A 16,798-nucleotide genomic window follows, 5' to 3' on the forward strand; every position below is an offset into this window, starting at 1 on the left:
CCCTTATCATCTTCCCTCTTCTTAGGAATTAAAGGATTAAGGTGTGTTGAAGCTAAAGGAACCTCAGGGGCTGTCTGCTTGCGCATGTTCTGTATGTCATTAGGCACAGAAGATGCTCCATGAACATACTTCCCAGACCTCTGAGACCTCCTCTGCACAGACAGACCCCTGCAGCATCCAGGTCCTCTGCATTGGAGGCTCTGAATCAGGGACTACTGGAAAGGCTCCACAGGGAACAAACCACAAACCCCTTGAAATTGTCTGCAACCCTGAGTCAGTGTCGCATGTGTGCACGTGAGCACGTCTTCCTGAGAGAATGTCAGTAGCGCTCATCAGATCATTAAGGTACATATTAACTAAAGGAAAAAAAATGGATAACAAACTCCACTTTAAAAGACATTGGCTGACTGTGCCTTCCTAAGGCAAAGCTCTACTCTTCCAAGTTTTATTGCTGCACTTAAGGTCCACTCACCCAGTGTAAATAGGAGAAAGAACTTTATATGACAAAGCTGAAGGGTCTTGATTACTTAGGGCCTTTAACCTTTTATTTTTCTAGAGATGAAAACACTAAAATAATTATGCATCAATTTAGGTTCGTCAATTGTAACAATCGTACCACTCTAGGTAGGGATGTTGATAAAGAAGGAAACCATGAATGTCCAGGGAGAGAATATATGGGAAATCTTTATACTACACCCTTCTGCTCAATTTTGTGGCAAATCTAAAAATGCTCCAAAAATTAAAAGTTTACTTAAAAATGGACAAACAAACCAGCCCAACACCAAGAATCAAAGAAGTAAAATATAATTTTCCCAAGGCTAGACAACTGGGTCAGTAGGCACTACAGCCTTCCTCTCTCTTCTTCACTTCTATATTTTAGCCATTTTTACAAATTCCTGTTATTTTGTGTCAAGTCATCATTTTTTATCTCCCCCCATCCTGCCCCCCCAAAACAAACAAACAAACAAACAAACAAAACATTTGTTTAGGGCCAAGCACTGTGTTACACATTTCTCCATTGACAGGTAGGGGAAACTTTCTGTTGGATATTATTACCCCATTTAAAAAAATTTTACTTTTCTCATGACAATATTGATTCTTGGAGATTTAAAGAAGTTGCCCAAGGTTGCCTAGCTGCTTAGGGGCAAAGAGGGTGCAGAAAAGCCTGTGTTTCCACCACGCTTTATTGATGAGGATTTTCTCTCACTTTTGTACGTAACTCGCCCAGGTTAAAAGGCTCCCTCCTGACCTGCCGGTCTCACCTGAGGCTCCGCGGGGTACAGGTAGGACCGGACGCCGCCCCCTGGTGGCAGGTGCGCGCCCTTGCAGCGCATGCTAATGAGCCCGCGGCGCCGCTCGCTGATTGGCTGGCGCGGATTCCAGCTGCTTTGCAAGTCGGCGGGTGCGAGGGAGAGTCGAGGGGCCGCGGGCGGCAGCCGGAGCTCTGCGCGCTCCCCGCCCCGCGCATCACGGTCGACGCCCAGGCTGGGCGGGCCAGGCTGGCTGGCTAACTTGGGGCTTTCCCTCTTCTCTCCCATTTGTGTTGTGGTGGTAGATCCATCCAGGGTCCAGGATGACGATCCGACACCAGGGCCAGCAGTACAGGCCGAGGATGGCATTTCTCCAAAAGGTAACCCGGGTGCCCACACCTGGGCCCTGGCAGGTGGGCGGGGTCCGAGTCTGGGGAGAGTCCGGGGATGTGCTGGGCAGGAGTGGCGGGGCATCCCTTTTGGGCGGTTCGCGCCGCTAGATTGTATGAAATGACTTATTTGCTTTGTGTGTTGCTCTTAAAGACTATAATAATGAGGGTTTCGTGGAAACTGTTTGTAGTGGAGAATCTGAAGCCAGCTATGATGGTCTGCCAGAGGCTGGAAACAACCTGTTACTCGGAGAGGAGGGTGCCAGAGGCTGAGGCTTGAGGTTTGACACAACCGGATGATAAATCAACCATTTCTTTTGGCCATGTTTTTCTGATCCTAAACTGCAGTATTATAAAATAAGTATGTTTGTGGGTATACATAGACGATGAAATGATCGGTAGGCTCAAGGCCACCCTGTTTACAATGTGCAGAGAGCCCTCATTTGTGGATGGGCACTTGAATCTCCCTCTTGACAGTGGCTGGCAGCAACATCAGAACCTTGTCCCGTCTGTTGTAAATGCTTTCTCAGACCAAGTGACCAGGCACAGGGTGTCCATTCTGGATGGACACGGAGCGGGTGGTGGTGGAGAGCACTTGGAGAGTGATGTGTTTGGGGATGAAGTGGTTTGTTTTGTTCTGGGCTTTTGAGATAGCGAATGTGGGAAGACATCGACAGAGGATTAGGTCCCAGGTCACCCGTCTGCCCTTCCCAAGCGCAGCCACTTTTCGCCGTGTGGTGTCCATCCTCTTAGGCTTATCCTGTTGAGTAGAATTAGCTGAATGCTTTTGACAAGCTGGGCCCTGCCCTGAGCCCCAGGAGCTAAGCAAATTGGCGTAGTCAGTGACCAACCGTTTTCGATTTGCTAAATGTGTTGAAGCCTGGACAATCCTGGGCACACCAGGACAGTTGTCACGCTCTGTCCACTGAGAGTGGCTGAATGTTGTCCTGCCGGAAAAGAACCAAAAAGCCAGTATCACAGATGCCAGTTCCTCAAAGCCAAAGAAACTGCCCAAGTCTAGTGTCTGAGAGCCTGACCCCATCTTCTGGGTTTTATCCCAGGACTGCTTTCTTCTCCCACGCAGGGCAGCTCTGACTTGGGGACTCAGAGAATAATTTTCCAGAGATGTTCAGCTTGCTTTTATTGAATCTTGGGCATTCTTTTCCATCAAGATGGAAGAGAATCTAGTAGATTCTTCTCTCTTTACCTGGTGTCTTGCTTTCAGCCTCCCCTTCTTCACCCCAGCCTCTCCTTCCGCTTCAGCCCCCCCCCCCCCGCACCTCCACCCCAGCCTCCCCTCCTCCACCCTGGCCTCTGCTCTCACCCCACTTTCCCCTTCACACTCGATGTACCCCTCCTCCATGGCATTCTTCATACAACCACTGTTTTCCTTTCCCAAACCAACGATGACCTCCTTCACCCAAAACCCTAAGTGGCTTCCCACGCTCAGGATTCCATCCACCCTTCTCAGTGTGGCCACTCATGACGCTGCTCTTGCCCCCTGCTCCAGCCTCTCTCTCCAGCTTTCCCTCCCCCTGCCCTCCACCTCCAGGAGTGGAAGACCAGGAGAGTTTAGGATGCTTCTCAGGGGCTCTTGACTCAGTGACTTCCCCTGCTCTCTGGGAGTCTGTCCCATGCCCCTTCATGTACCAGCCCCCTCTAAGTCCTATCTCCCCTCTGCCAACTTCCCTCTCACCCCTCTGCCAACCTCCCTCTCCTCCTCTTCTCATGCCCCACTCCCAGCCACTCCTCTGTGAAGGCGGGTTCTGTTGACCCTTCAGCAGAGTGACTTCCTTCTTTGTGCCGACAGACCCTGCCCCACCTCCGGTATATACTTTTTCTTTGCCTCATGCCATCAACAACCCTGTCTGCTGCGTATTCTGAGTCCCTTGATCACGTCACAGATTTCCTAAAGTGCAGGGCAAAAGGCTGCAAGACAGGTGTCGGGAGCCTGTGCCAGGGGATTCTTAGCAATGCACCAGCCTGGGCACCCCAGGACAGTTGTCACACTCTGTCCACCTTCTGGAGGTGACGTCTAGCCTTCTGGAGAAGCCTGAAATGTGCCCTGGGTGCAGGTGTCATTCTCCACCGGTTCAAAGCCTGTGCATGTTCCTGGCAGAGGACTCACGTTCCTCCTCTCATCTGTTCCATCAGACGGTGGGGAGGGTCACTGTTCTATGGAGGAAGAAGCTGAGACTTGGAGAAGTTAAGCCACTTGCCAGTCATACAGTCACAAAGTGATGGAACCAGGAAAAAATACAGGACTGGCCACCACCTGTCCCCAAAGCGATACAGTGCTGTGAAATTCCCCATGATGTGGGACAGAGTGTGGTGTCTCTGGGAAGACCTGGCTCAGTGTGTCTGGGGGACACAGAGTGAGGACTGAAGAACACATAGGAGGGCGTTCCAAGCAGAGAGGGAAAAGGATGTTCCAGGAGAGGGAACAGCATGGGCCGAGGCAGGGAGGCTCGGGAAATCTGATGGGTCTGAGGATGGGTTGTTCTGTAATGGATGGAGTTTGGAGGGAAGGGGAGAGGAGTGTGGAAAGGTAGGTGAGACAGAGGGGACCACAGTGGGTCCTTGGGAACTTTTGAAGGTGGTTTGCTTTTTGACAGATTTGCAAACTAAGAAGACCCCTGGTGTGAATAAGAGGATGGAAGGGATGTCTTCTTTTTTCCTGAGCTAGGAGAGTTCACTCAAGGTCTCCTGTGCCTCCCCCAACTCCAGCTACCCAGGACATGGCGGTGTCTCACACTGGGGAGAGCGGAGCTGGTCAAGGGCCCTTCCCTCTGCGATTCCTAAGGCTCTTGCATTGTGTGCTCACCTCAAGCTCCATGTGGGGGAGACTGCCCCTCAGCCCAGACGCTGCCACCTGTGATGCCTGGGCTGGTTTAGGATGTGGTGGGAAGAGATGGAGGGCCAGCCTGCCCAGGGGCTTTGCTGGGGGTTTAGCTGAGGACACACAGGGGACTGATGACACCGCTGAGTGGACTCTTGTGGCTCCAGCACCGTGGGCTTTAGTTCTGGTGCTGGACCATGTCCCAGTGGGTTCCAGTTACCGGGATTCACTATAGGACTGACTTTTTTGGAGAAAGAAGCCTCGTGAGATGATTTGAATTTCCTGTGTGGCTCCATTTCTCTCCTCCTCCTCCTCCTCCTCCTCCTCCTCCTCCTCCTCTTCTTTTTGCTTGGGGACGAGGAATACTGAATATTTTGCTGACGAGGAACACTGACCACCTGGGAAGAAAGTGGTATCACTTGCTTGTATCATTCCTCCATTCAGTGCAGATAATGGAGCAATGACGTCCCAGTGTTGAGGATACCAAGGAGGTTAGAGTCTCTGGAGACAGACAGATGTGTAAATTAGAAGAAAAACACGTTCCATGCACCATGGCAAACACTGTTGGAGGCTCCATCAAGGGGTAGAGGTCAGCTCCACCTGGGGGGCGGGGTGGGAATCAGGGCAGGTTTCTCGGGGGGACCTGCAACGGAGTCGAGTTATGAAAAACAAGTCTTTTGTTTTTGGCAGGAGACTGGGAAGATGAGTGACAGTTTAGACAGGTACAAAACACAAACGTGTGAAATAGTCTGGTCATTTTGGAGGCTGCTCAGTGGTCAGGAGTGCTGACCCAGAGAGGGCAGAAGAAGTGTTTGGGACAGCAGGGCTGGTAGGTGAGAAGGGCCCAGAACTGAAGGGCTTCTTATGACACGCTGAGGATTTGATGCTCTGTGTGTTTAACAAGAAGCTCTCTGATGTCAACCAGGGATGAATATGATGAGGTGATTCACATTCGAGAAGGATAATTCTGATGAGACAGTGTGAGGCTTTCCAACTCTGGATGTACCTCTAAAAATGTCAATTATCAAGTCACTTAGAGTTTCAGATTACGCTGGCCTGGCCTGGGGTGGGGCTCAAGCAAATTTTTTTTTTTTTTTGGTACTGGAGATGAACCCGGGGCACTTTACAACTGAGTTACACCCCCAGCCTTTTTTATTATTATTATTTTTTGGAGACAGATTCTTGTCCAGTAGCTTAGGGCCTCAATATCAGACTTGCTGAGTCTAATCTTGAACTTACAATCCTCCTGTTTCAGCCTCCTGAGTTGTTGGGATTCCAGGTATGCCCCACTGCACCCGGCAAGCATTGGTCTTTGAAAAAAAGCTTCCCAGGCGGTTTGAAGTGCAGCAAAGATGACATTCCTTGAGGTCATTTGGCAATGTGTAGATGCATTGGGGGATTATTACAGCTGGGGCTTTTATTGGCATCTAGAGGGTAGAGACCAGTGATGCCAACATCCAACAATGCACTGAACGGTCCCCAAGCAAAAAGTGATCCTGCTGAAAATGTTGGTGGGGCTGTGGTTGAGGGCCCCTGGGCCAGGGGACACGCGGAAGGCTGGAGGCAGGTGCCAGTGAAGAGCCAGAACCTGACGGTCCAGGAGGGGGTTAGCAGACATTCAGTGAGGCTGGATTTAATGGGCAGAAAAGAGATGTATGAAATATAAAAGCACAGTCCCTGGAAGTCATCCATCATGTTGTTGGCTGGGGTCATCACACAGGGGCTATGGCCTGGGTGACCAGGCTGGGGTGAGCTGGCCACTGACTTCTTGTGGCTGGGCTTATTAGAAAGAGCTCACCCTCCAGTTAGAACAACAGCCGTTGTGAGGTCACCTCCCCCATCTCGATATGGGGAAGTCATGATTATTACTGTTCCCCTGGGAACCTTCTCCAGCTTAAAGGAAAATTCCAGCCCCTGAGATCTTCTGCAGTGAGTGACAGCTTCTCAACTCGTGGAGCAGCGTGGGCCTGGTGGGTGGGATGTCAAAGCCCGCGTTTCTGATCCCTTCACGATGTTAGGGTCCCTGGCGCACCTGCAGTCACGCATCCCAGAGAAGAACGGTGGGGCCGATGTCTCCCCCTCCACCCCCCACCCCCAATGCAGGGCCTGACGGGGCTCGGTGGTAGTCTGATTGTGTGACATTTATGTGTTGCCTGGGAACACGATGGGGCTGATTCTTCATCTCGTGAGGAGCTGGGAGCTGATGTGGCTTGGAAGAGGGGCACTGATGTTCAAGGGCGGGGAAGGCCGTGGCTTGCTCTCATCTCCAGAGGGATGTCCGCAGGAGGCTGATAGGAAAGTTTGCAGCAGTTTGGAGAAGAAAGGCAAGGCTTTCTGAACAACATGGGAAGCAACTGAGTCTGTGTTCTCGGTGAGGGGAAGGGATTTTTCTGATTCAGGATAGAAAAGAGTCTGTATCAGTCAGCTCAGGTTGCCATAACGAAGCACCACAGGCTGGGTGGCTTAAACAACAGAAATTAATTTTCTCACAGTTCTGGAGGCTGGAAGTCTGAGAGCAAGTTGTGGTAGGGTTGTTTTATTCTGAGGACTCTCTCCTTGACCTGTTTTCTCTGAGTCTTCATGTCATCTTTACTACTAGTGCCTTCCAAACCTATATAGGATTAGGGCCGTCCATATGAACTCATTTCACCTTAAAGACCCTTTGTCCCCAAACAGTCACATTCTGAGGCACTGGGGATAAGGATTTCACAATATGAACCTGAAGGGGCTGGGGGCGGACACAATTCAGTGCATGACAGCATCTCTCAGTGCCATGAGTTAGAATCCTGCCATTTCCTGCTCAGGTGATTGAAGAGACCACTCACAAGAATTTGCATCAAGAAAAGTCTGAAGAAAATTGACTGGAAACTCAGCATGCTGAACTCTCCCAAGGTCCATGTGAGGCCCCCTCCCACACAGCTCCTTCTTTCTGTGAAGGGTGACACACCTGCTGGAAAGAAATCTGACTCCTTTCATTGTGCTTTTAAAATAACTCTCATTATTCCTCCTCTGAAAGTTATTTTCGAACCCTTTAAATAATTTTTTTTAAAATGCAAAGACAAAGAATCAACTCTGACTTTTGAGAAAATCTCAGGTTTCTAACTTACAAGGTGGGATTCTATATGGGCCCCCTATTTCCACAAAATGTTGTTATTTTATCTAATAAAAATATTTAAAATGAAACAGGATTTCTTCTGACAGCTAATATGAGAGAGGGGAGTCTTGAAGTTGGACATTAGAAAATCCAGGACTTCTTGGAATACTACACAAATCCAAGATGCATCGTTGGCTAAGAACTCTGAGAAGAGTCACTTCCACAGCCCTCAGATTTCTATGGGCTTTCAGTTCACTGTCTCCCCTGGCCATCCCTAGGGGCAGCAGCAGCCTCCCTGCCTCTCTGCAGCACCCGCCTGTCTCTTTGCTTCTCTGTCTCCTGCCACCCCTCATGTCTGACCCATGGTTGGAGACTCTGACAAGCTCTGACCTTGCAGAAGGCTAAGGGCTATAAGTTCCAGTGGATCTGAAATGAACATCCTCCATTCCAGACAATTCCGTGAGCCAGGACAGCCTGCAGATGAAGCCTGCAGTCTGTCTTGCTCAGGGAGTCCCTGATGCTGCTTGGGTCTTGCTGGCCGGCTGAGTCACTGGCTCTGTGCCTGGGAGCGGTCTTGATCGTGACCTGATCTCAGCCCATTTCTTAGAGATTTGGTTCCAAAAGCAAATACTGGTTTTGCATCAAAGACGGAACTAGTAAATCCCTCCCCTCAGCCTTGAGTTGGGACCTTGTCCTACACTCCTGGAAAGGCGAGAAGCCTTCCAGGTGCAGGAAGGAGTAGGCTGTAGAGGGAAGAGGAAAGGCACAGGGAGAGTGTTTGCAATTCAGGGCTTCCTGGAATGACCTTTACCTTGCATACAGCTGGGTCAGTCTCTCTTTTTAAATTTTAACTTCAATTTCATTTTATTGTGGTAAGACCACTTAGCAGGAGATCTACCCCCTTTTTATAAATTTTAAATGAGCAGTACAGCATTATTAACTACAAGTATTATATTGTACAGCAGATTTCTAGAACTTATTTGTCATAACTGAAATTTTTATATCCATCGATCAGCAAGTTCTCATTCCCTTTCCCACCAGCCCCTGGCAAACACCATTCTGGGAATTTGCCTGTTTTTAAGGGACCTCATAAAGTTGGACCAGGAGGCATATGCCTTCTAGTCTGGCTCATTTCATGATATATAATGACCCACAGTTCATGCATATTGTGTATGGCAGAATTTTCTTCTTATGTGTCTCTAAGTTATCTTTGTCCATTTGTCTGCGGGCACTTAGGTGGTTTCCACACCTCAGCTCTTGCAGTGAACACGGACGGCAGAACCTTCTTCTAGTCCTGATTTCAGTTCTTTGGGATCTATGCCCAGAGGCAGGACTGTTGAATCTCTTTCTGTTATTTTGGAGGTATATCCAAACTCCTTCCCACAGTGGTCACATCAGTTTCCCTCCCACCCACGGTGTGCAAGGATTCCCAATCTGCCCTTTCACCTGAAGCTCAGGCCTCTCCACGCCACCCGCCTTTGGAGGGGCACCACACCATCCCCCTCTCCTGGCTGTTACGCCCATCAGTGCCTTCTTGTTTCTTGGTGTATAATTTAGTCTGTGGTTGGAATCTCATAAAGACTTACTTCATGCATAGCTTGGTCCTAAATGTTTTAAGTGCTTAATTTCATTCAATCTGAACAGCATCCCTATGATAATGTAGGTGCTATCGTAATCTCCATTCTACACGAATGAGTCTTAGTGGAATTTACCTAAGGCCTCTAGCATCTTAACTGGGGCAGGGATTTGAACTGAGCTCTCTCTGCATCCAGACTCTTTGCTTTTATATTTGTTAATTATTTATTTTCAAGACAGGGTCTCCTTATGTTGTTCAGGCTGGTCTCAAACTCCTGGGCTTAAGCGATCTTCCATCTCAACCTCCTTTATGCTGAGACTGTAGATGTGCACCATGGTGCCTGCCCTCTTGATTTTCACATACTTGTCTCTGCAACTCCCCAAGGACTGGGAGTATGCCCTTTACCTTGCTGTATCACCTACGCAGTGCTCAAGAAGTACCTGTTTTTGTTTGAGAAACAAAACTGGGTTATTATTCCTGGGCATCTGACCATGGCGGTGCATACAAAGTTTCAAAAATGCATTAATCGTATGAATGCTGCTGATGTTTTGTTTTGAGATGGGATCTTGCTAAGTTGCCCAGGTTGGCCTCAAAGTGGTAATACCCCTGCCTCAGCCTCCTGGGTAGCTGGGATTACAGCGCTCAGTCTGCTACTATTAACGATGATACCAACTAACATGTGTGTCTCCTTATGAAGCATACATCTTTATGCTTACACAGGTAAACGGGAAAATCAGAAATCTCGAATGCTTCGGATTCTGAAACGTTTTGAGCATGAACATGATGGATACCACAAGTGGAAAAGTCCACGTCGAAACTTGTTTTGTGCACAAAATTATTAAAATACTGTATAAAATCACCTTCTGGTATTTGCACAGGGTATATATGTACACCATATATACAACTATACATATGAGGGGTAAATGAAACCTAAGTGAATTTCATGTGTGTATTTACTTGGGTCCCACCCTAAGACATTGCATGTATGTGCAAATATTCTGAACCCCCGCCCGCCACCAGAAAAAAAAAGAAATCTGAAATTCCAAATACTTCTGGTCCCAGCATTTGGATAAGAGATATTCAATCTATCTTTATACGTATGTAATATATATTTCTTCTTATAAAATGTTCTTGTGCAGTTACAGAAAGCTTCCATGAGATTACAAAAGCACATCTGTTAGTGGGATATGTACTATCCTGGTCCCTATTTTTATGACGGAGGAAGGAGATTCAGAGAGGTCACTGTGTTGCCCCAAATCCTTCAGTTGGGAGAGAAAGAAACTCCACAGGGGATGTGGGACCCTGGGGTTCACCTTCGAATGATAAAAGGCCCTTCCTGAAGTTCATTGTCATGGGCTGTAGGGTGTTGGGGTGCTATTTTGTTAAATTAAAGGAGAAAAATGAGGACATAACCAAGTCAGTTAAATTGAGGGAAGCAGGTCAGTTGGGGCGCTCTTTTTCTTTGGGCACCGGCTAGGATGTGGACAGGCTGGTCTGAGGTGCAGCCCTCCCTGAGGATCTGTCCAGCTGTGCTCTAGAGAGCTCTGGGCCAGGGGCAGGGGGAGGTTTCTCGTTCCCACTTGCTGGTGCCTATTCTGAGCCCCTGCTCCTGCTGGGACACCCACCCTCCTTTCTAATTTCTGCTGCCCACGTCCTGCTCACCTTTTTAAAAGGTCCACTTTGGGAGCTCTGCCTCCTGACCCACTGCACAGGTGCTGCTGAACCTGCCTTTGTCACTGTGGCTCCTGAGCTGTCCTGTCGTCCTGTGCAGTAGCCCCCTTATCTATGGTTTCACTTTATTGGTTGTTTCCCTGGTTCTAGGGATTGAACTCCGGTGGTTTCACTTCATTCCATGTGATATGCACAATCAACCTTGGCCTGAGAGAACTAAATGGAAAATTCCTATTTGGAGAGAAGAGAGGGGGAGGGCATTCACAGAGCTGTTAGTATATTGTTAGAGTCATCCTATTTTATCATTAGTTATTATTAATCTCTGATGGGCCTAACTCATATACTAAGCTTAGCCACAGCTGGGTATGTATGGGGAAAACCACAGTAAACATGGGGAACATGATGCTGAGGATAATCAGAGCTGTCCTGTGGCCGTCTTCCTGAAGGTCAGTCTTCCTTGGAGGAATTTATTGATTTTCTTTGGCTTCCACACTCTCTTGGATGTTTAGGACTCTGTGATTCATAGCTCTGACCCTTGTCCTTCTCAGCTTGGGGCAGCCATTTCCAGTCCCTTGCCGGACACTGTGGGTGTCTCAGGGCCCCTTCACAGCTCACATACCAAAGCTGCAGCCTGTGTTTCCAGAAGGTGCTCCTCCTCCACCCCCACCTTTCTTTGCTGGGGTAGAACCCAGGGTTTTTTGCTGGGGTAGAATCCAGGTTTTTTGCCTTGCTGGGGTAGAACCCAGGGCCCGCTCACGCTAGGTGGGTGATCTACCTCTGAGCCACACCCCCAGTCCTTCTTTTGCATTTTCTATTTTGCTCACTGGCAACTCTGGTCCTCTAGGTCATGACCTTGGCATTGTTCTCTGCCCTTTCGCTGAACTACCGGATCCCTTGCAAGTGCAGATGACGGTCACTTCCGAGGGCTCTGAGAGTCTTGCCTCCTTCCATCTTCTCACTGCTGTTTTCATGTACTTATTAATTCGTGCATCGACTGTTTATGGAGTACCCTGTGTGTGCCAGGCACTCTCCCAGGCACTTGGAACACAGTAGCAAGCAACCACAGGCTAATGACAGGTGCTTACAGAGCTTACTTTCCAAGAGCAAGGGGACCACACGATAAACGATTTAATAAATAGGCAAGTCACTTTGCAAGTTAGATGGTGAGTTCTGTAGAAGTAAGCAGGGGATCAAGAGAGCCAACCATGGAGTTCAGGGTTGCAGCTCTGAGTTGGATCATTGGCATGGGTCTCCTGGGGACCTCAGAGGAGAAGGAAGTGAGAACGTGAGATAAGTAGATCTTTTTGGAAGACTGGTCCAGGCAGAGGGAATAGCTAGAGCAAAGGCCCTGTGGCAACATGTTTGATATTGTTGGGAGCAGCAGGGGGACCAATATGGAGGGAGCCTGTGGGGAGTGGTAAGACAAGAATCAGAAGAAGGGAGATCCCAACCATGTAGACCAGCAGAGTGACCTTTCACTCCAAGAGAAATGGCTGTGGCAGAGAATGGCCAAGCAGAGGTGGTTCAGGAATTATCCTAATTGGACTGGAAGCCTCATCTGGCTGCCCTGCTGAGAAGAAACCAAGTGGCAGGCAGCAGGGGTGGAAGTCCAGCAGTCTACGCCTGGACCATGCGGTGACTTTGAACGGTCACCCCACTGTCTTCCCATCTCAGTGTTCTTCTCTCTGTCAGGGTCACATCTCTAAAATGCTCTCTGGCAACGGCCGCTTGAATAAAACCCACACCTGGGGGTGGCATGTGAGGCCCGCTGTGATCTGCCCTCTCTCTGTTCTCTGTCCCTCTTGCTCGTGGGACAGTGTCGTCCTCTGTGCCCTCACAGGTGACGTTCTCCCACTTTCTGTCTAGCCAAAGCCTTTGGTGTTAAGGCCCATCTGCTCTTAAACGCCTCCCAGAATCTCCACGTCAGAAGCAATCTCTCCGGGCCTCCCAGCCGGGGAGGTGTCTGCGTCTGTGGGTGGTGGCATCAGAGCTGCCCAATGCCCTCAAGGTTCCTGTGCCAGATGGGACGCCCCAGAGTCCTCCTTTGTATCCCTGGCTCCTACTCAATGCCATGAAAAGCCTCTGAAATGACTTCTCTTGCTCTGTCTTGCAGATTGAAGCGCTTGTGAAGGACATGCAGAACCCAGAGACGGGGGTCAAGATGCAGAACCAGAGGGTCCTGGTCACCAGTGTCCCTCACGCCATGACAGGTGATGTAACTCGTGGCCTACTCTTGGCCTGGAACAGACCCCCACAAAGGGGTTGGCAAACGTGGTCACACAGGCCCAATGTGGCCCACAGTTGTATTTGTAAATAAAGTTTTATTGAAACGCATCCATGTCCATGCACCTAGGCATTGTCTACAGCCACTTTCACACCATCCTGGGGGAGTTGAAATATTCACCATGCAGAGGCTGCGTCAGGAGCCACAGAGCTGAAATATTTACTGGCTCACCCTTTACAGAATAAGTTTTATGATTCCTACACTACAGTTTTCCTCTGCAGAAGGGTTAGAAAAGAAAGAGAAAAGGACTCAGGGGGTCACTTGAAGCCATTTCTCCCAGAAGGTCATTACAGAAGGCCTCATGTCAGGTTTGTGTGTGCTTGCTGTTTGTTTTATTTTAATGAAATCAGCAGGAAAACAAAGTGCTGTTTGGCAGAAAAAAAAAAAAAAAACAATGGCTTTTGTCTTGCTCCACCCTTCCCTACCTTCTAATTCACACCTGGGCCTTCTGAGGTCCCCACAGGGATGGAGCCGCCTTGTGTGTGAGTCCAAGGGCCTGCAGAGCATCACTGGGGGATATTGGCGGGAGGGAGGACTGGACCGACAGAAGAATGCCTTTCGGTTATTCTGTTACCTGTGCTTGATGATCTTGACTTTGCAGGGACGAGTATGTGTCCCACTAAGGCTTGACGCCTGATGAAGCAGAGGGTGCTCCAAACACAAGCCCAGGACTTGTCACTGTGCGGTGCTCAATGTGAGCCCCCACCCTCAACCCCACCTGTCACCTGGCCACGCATTTTTCACTCAGGGTGCCCTAGTCTTGCCTCCCCTTTCTGATTGCTTGGAAGAAGGGGTGCCCCTTCCAGCAATGTGTCACTCAGGATTTCTTGAGTGCAAGCATCCAAAGATGGAAACCTGGCTTGTTGCGGGGGGTGGGGAGGGGAATTGAGTGGAATGCCACAAGGCAGCTCAGGGAGGAGAGGAAATATGTGGGAAAGTGGGGACCAAAGCAGCCCTATGCACCCAAAGAGCAGGGGCCAGTGGGCATGCTTCTCAGGGTATCTCTGCTCTCCCCCATCTTTAAAGGAGCAGCCGAGGCACTGGTTCTTAAAGGCATCCCTGACCCTGGCCCCTCTCTGCTTCTGGGTGTCATGAATAATTTCTGGCTTGAATTCATTAATTCTGAACTGGGGGTGAGGGGACTTTGAGGAGAGGTGTCTTGTCTTGCTCCTCAGGTAATCTCAATGCTTAGCATGGCCATGTGCATCAAGGGTAGTTCCTAAAACTTTTTCGTTCATGTCGATCAGTCCTGGTCCTCCAGGTGGTGGGGGGAACCTTTGCAAAGGGCACTGATCCAGAGTCAGGCCCGCTGGGGTCAGATCCTTCAAGTACCCTTCTATCTCTGCAGCCCTAGTTGGTTATCTCATTCGAAAGCGGAAATAGCCATCCTTGTCCGAGAGACAGTTTGCGGGAATGACATGAGAGAGTGCTGCGTGAGGGCCCAGCTTGAGGCACATACTTGATGGGTGGGCCCCGTGCCGTGTCTGTTAGCACTCACAGTGAAGTTAGAGATAGATATGGCCACTTCCTTTCTTCATGGGACCTTGGGGATACAAAACGGTTCAGTAACGGGTTCCCATGTCACTGACTCTGTTCATGAGTGAACTTGGATTTGAGTCCGGCTCTTGGACGTCAAAGTCCATTTTATCTGCTGTAGATGTGAGTAGTTTTTTTCCCTTCCTTACACGTGGGGACTCTTAGTTTCCAGAATTGTGTAAGGCAGCCCCCCGTCATGTTTTCCTTGTTCCTCCCGCAGGGGTAAATTCCAACGCTGTAGAAGAAGAACACAGGAAGGAGCCCTAGTCCTCCAACAGTAGTGCCAATGGCAGCAAGTAGCCATCTGGTTTCCTGGGTAGAGGTGACCCTGACAGCCTGCTGTCTATCAGCACAGACTGTAGTCAGATGCTGGTGGTGCCATCACTCCGTGGGGTCTGTTTTGGGAAGCAGAGAAGAGGAAGAGAGCCCCGGCTCCTTGGTGGAGAGAGCTCACCAGTCTGCCGTTGGCCGTGTCTGCCTCTCAGGCTGCACATGGCTGTGTAGCCTTAGAAGAGAGGCTTAGGGGGAACAGCGACTTGGTCCAGGCCTAGGATTTTAAGTCGATTTTAGGTGTAGATTTTTGCTTGTGAACAGCCAGGCCAAGAGTCATAGGAGGGGAAGTTTTGGACGCAGTAGTGGTGGTTTGTGGGCACTGAGAGAGAAAATGCCTGGCCGTTGGTGACCTAGGTTGTGGACATAAAGGAAAGAGACACAGGTGTCGGCAACCAGCCGCGGTGAGGGTACTGTTATCTGGAGATGAGCCCAGGGATCATGTGAGTGGACCACAGGGGCCTCCCCGGAGCGCTCCAGTAATGTCTCTTCCCTGCCTCGGAAGACAGAAGTGTCATTTATGACTGCCCAGCCACAAGGAGGCAAGCAGAGGGGTCTTGAGTTCTGGCTCTCTTCTTTGGTGTGTTTTATGCCAGTTCTCCTGCAGGCAGGGACCCTGCGTGGCCCTTGGCAATCGAGGAAGTTGGTTGGAAAAAGTGGCCATTGGCATTTGCAAGAGGACTTCTGAGTGAGCTCCCAGACCACCTTGCCTTTCCGAGATGCCGCTGCCCTCCTACAGGGAGCGCCTCTGGGGGGTCCCGTTGGTGGAACTTGGCGCTTGCCTCAGCCTTAGATAAGTCTGAGCCCTTGGTGTGCGCGTCCTCTCTGGACTCTCCCCTGCCGGCCTCTCTTCCCTCACCCCAAGCCCGTCTTCCTCTGATTTTCCCCGACCAGCCCCTAAGACTTGCAGGGCCCCCTGCAAGAGCACAAATGAAGCCCCTCTGCATGGTCCAAAGATATAAGTCCACCTGAAACCCCTCACTCAAACACCTAATGGAACACCTTGACGATAACCTGGAGGCCGAGGTGGAATTCAGCTTTCTGCCTCTGGGCCTTCTGCCTGGGAGATGGGGTGTGGGGGAGCCGGCCCTTCAGTGCCTTCAGCCCCCCCTTCCCGGTCTTTGGTTCTGTTTTACTTCCATGTGTCTCAGCTCTGTCTAGAGCCCCTCCTACAGCCGGCCTGGGGTCTGTTTTCCCAGTGTTTAGTCTTAGTTTCTTTGTGGTCTGGCTGATGAACGGAGGTCCAAGCACAAGTTTTTGTAAGGTAAAAGTCAAGCACAACAACAGAGCTTGACAGTGAGTGTGTGAAGGTTGGGGGGTGCTCCAGGTCTGCTGGAGTCGGATCATGATAGCCCTGACTTGCAGGCTTCAGAGTTGCACTGGACATACGAGTGGGAGGTGGTGGTGGGGATGATCACAGGCGAGCCGGGAGGGACTGGCCAGGTGACCTCACAGAAGAGGTCGTGGCTGTCCAAAGATGGGCCAGCATGCTGTGACAATGACCAGATACTTCTCTGCTTTGCAGGAGGCGATGTTCTACAATGGATCATCCAGCGTCTCTGGATCTCCAACCTGGGTGAGGGTCCGTCCTGCATGGGCAGTTATGGCAGACTTGCGGTGCCCACTACACCACACAAGAAATGAAACGGAGGCTTTGCCTATCTCTAAGAAACCTGCTGGACTTGGTAGTACATGTCTGCAATCCCAGCAGACCCTGGAGGCTGAGGCAGGAGGATTGCAAGTTCAGAGGCAGCCTCAGCAACTCAGTGAGGCCCTAAGCAACTTAGAGAGATCCTGTCTCAATCAATCAATCAATCAATCAATCAATC

General features: G+C 50.0%; 1 protein-coding gene across 1 annotated transcript in view; it reads left to right on the forward strand.

Moving 5' to 3' along the window:
• Positions 1-1,573: 1,573 nt before the first annotated feature.
• The window catches only part of Rgs9 (regulator of G protein signaling 9), a 65,938-nt gene continuing 50,713 nt past the window's right edge, over positions 1,574-16,798 (forward strand). The window contains exons 1-3 of the mRNA XM_076870448.2: positions 1,574-1,630; positions 12,933-13,029; positions 16,495-16,545. Of these exons, the coding sequence (XP_076726563.1) occupies positions 1,574-1,630; positions 12,933-13,029; positions 16,495-16,545 (205 nt within the window). The remainder of the gene's footprint in view (positions 1,631-12,932; positions 13,030-16,494; positions 16,546-16,798) is intronic.

Source organism: Callospermophilus lateralis, chromosome 11 (assembly GCF_048772815.1).
Source record: "Callospermophilus lateralis isolate mCalLat2 chromosome 11, mCalLat2.hap1, whole genome shotgun sequence".
Lineage (NCBI taxonomy): Eukaryota > Metazoa > Chordata > Mammalia > Rodentia > Sciuridae > Callospermophilus > Callospermophilus lateralis.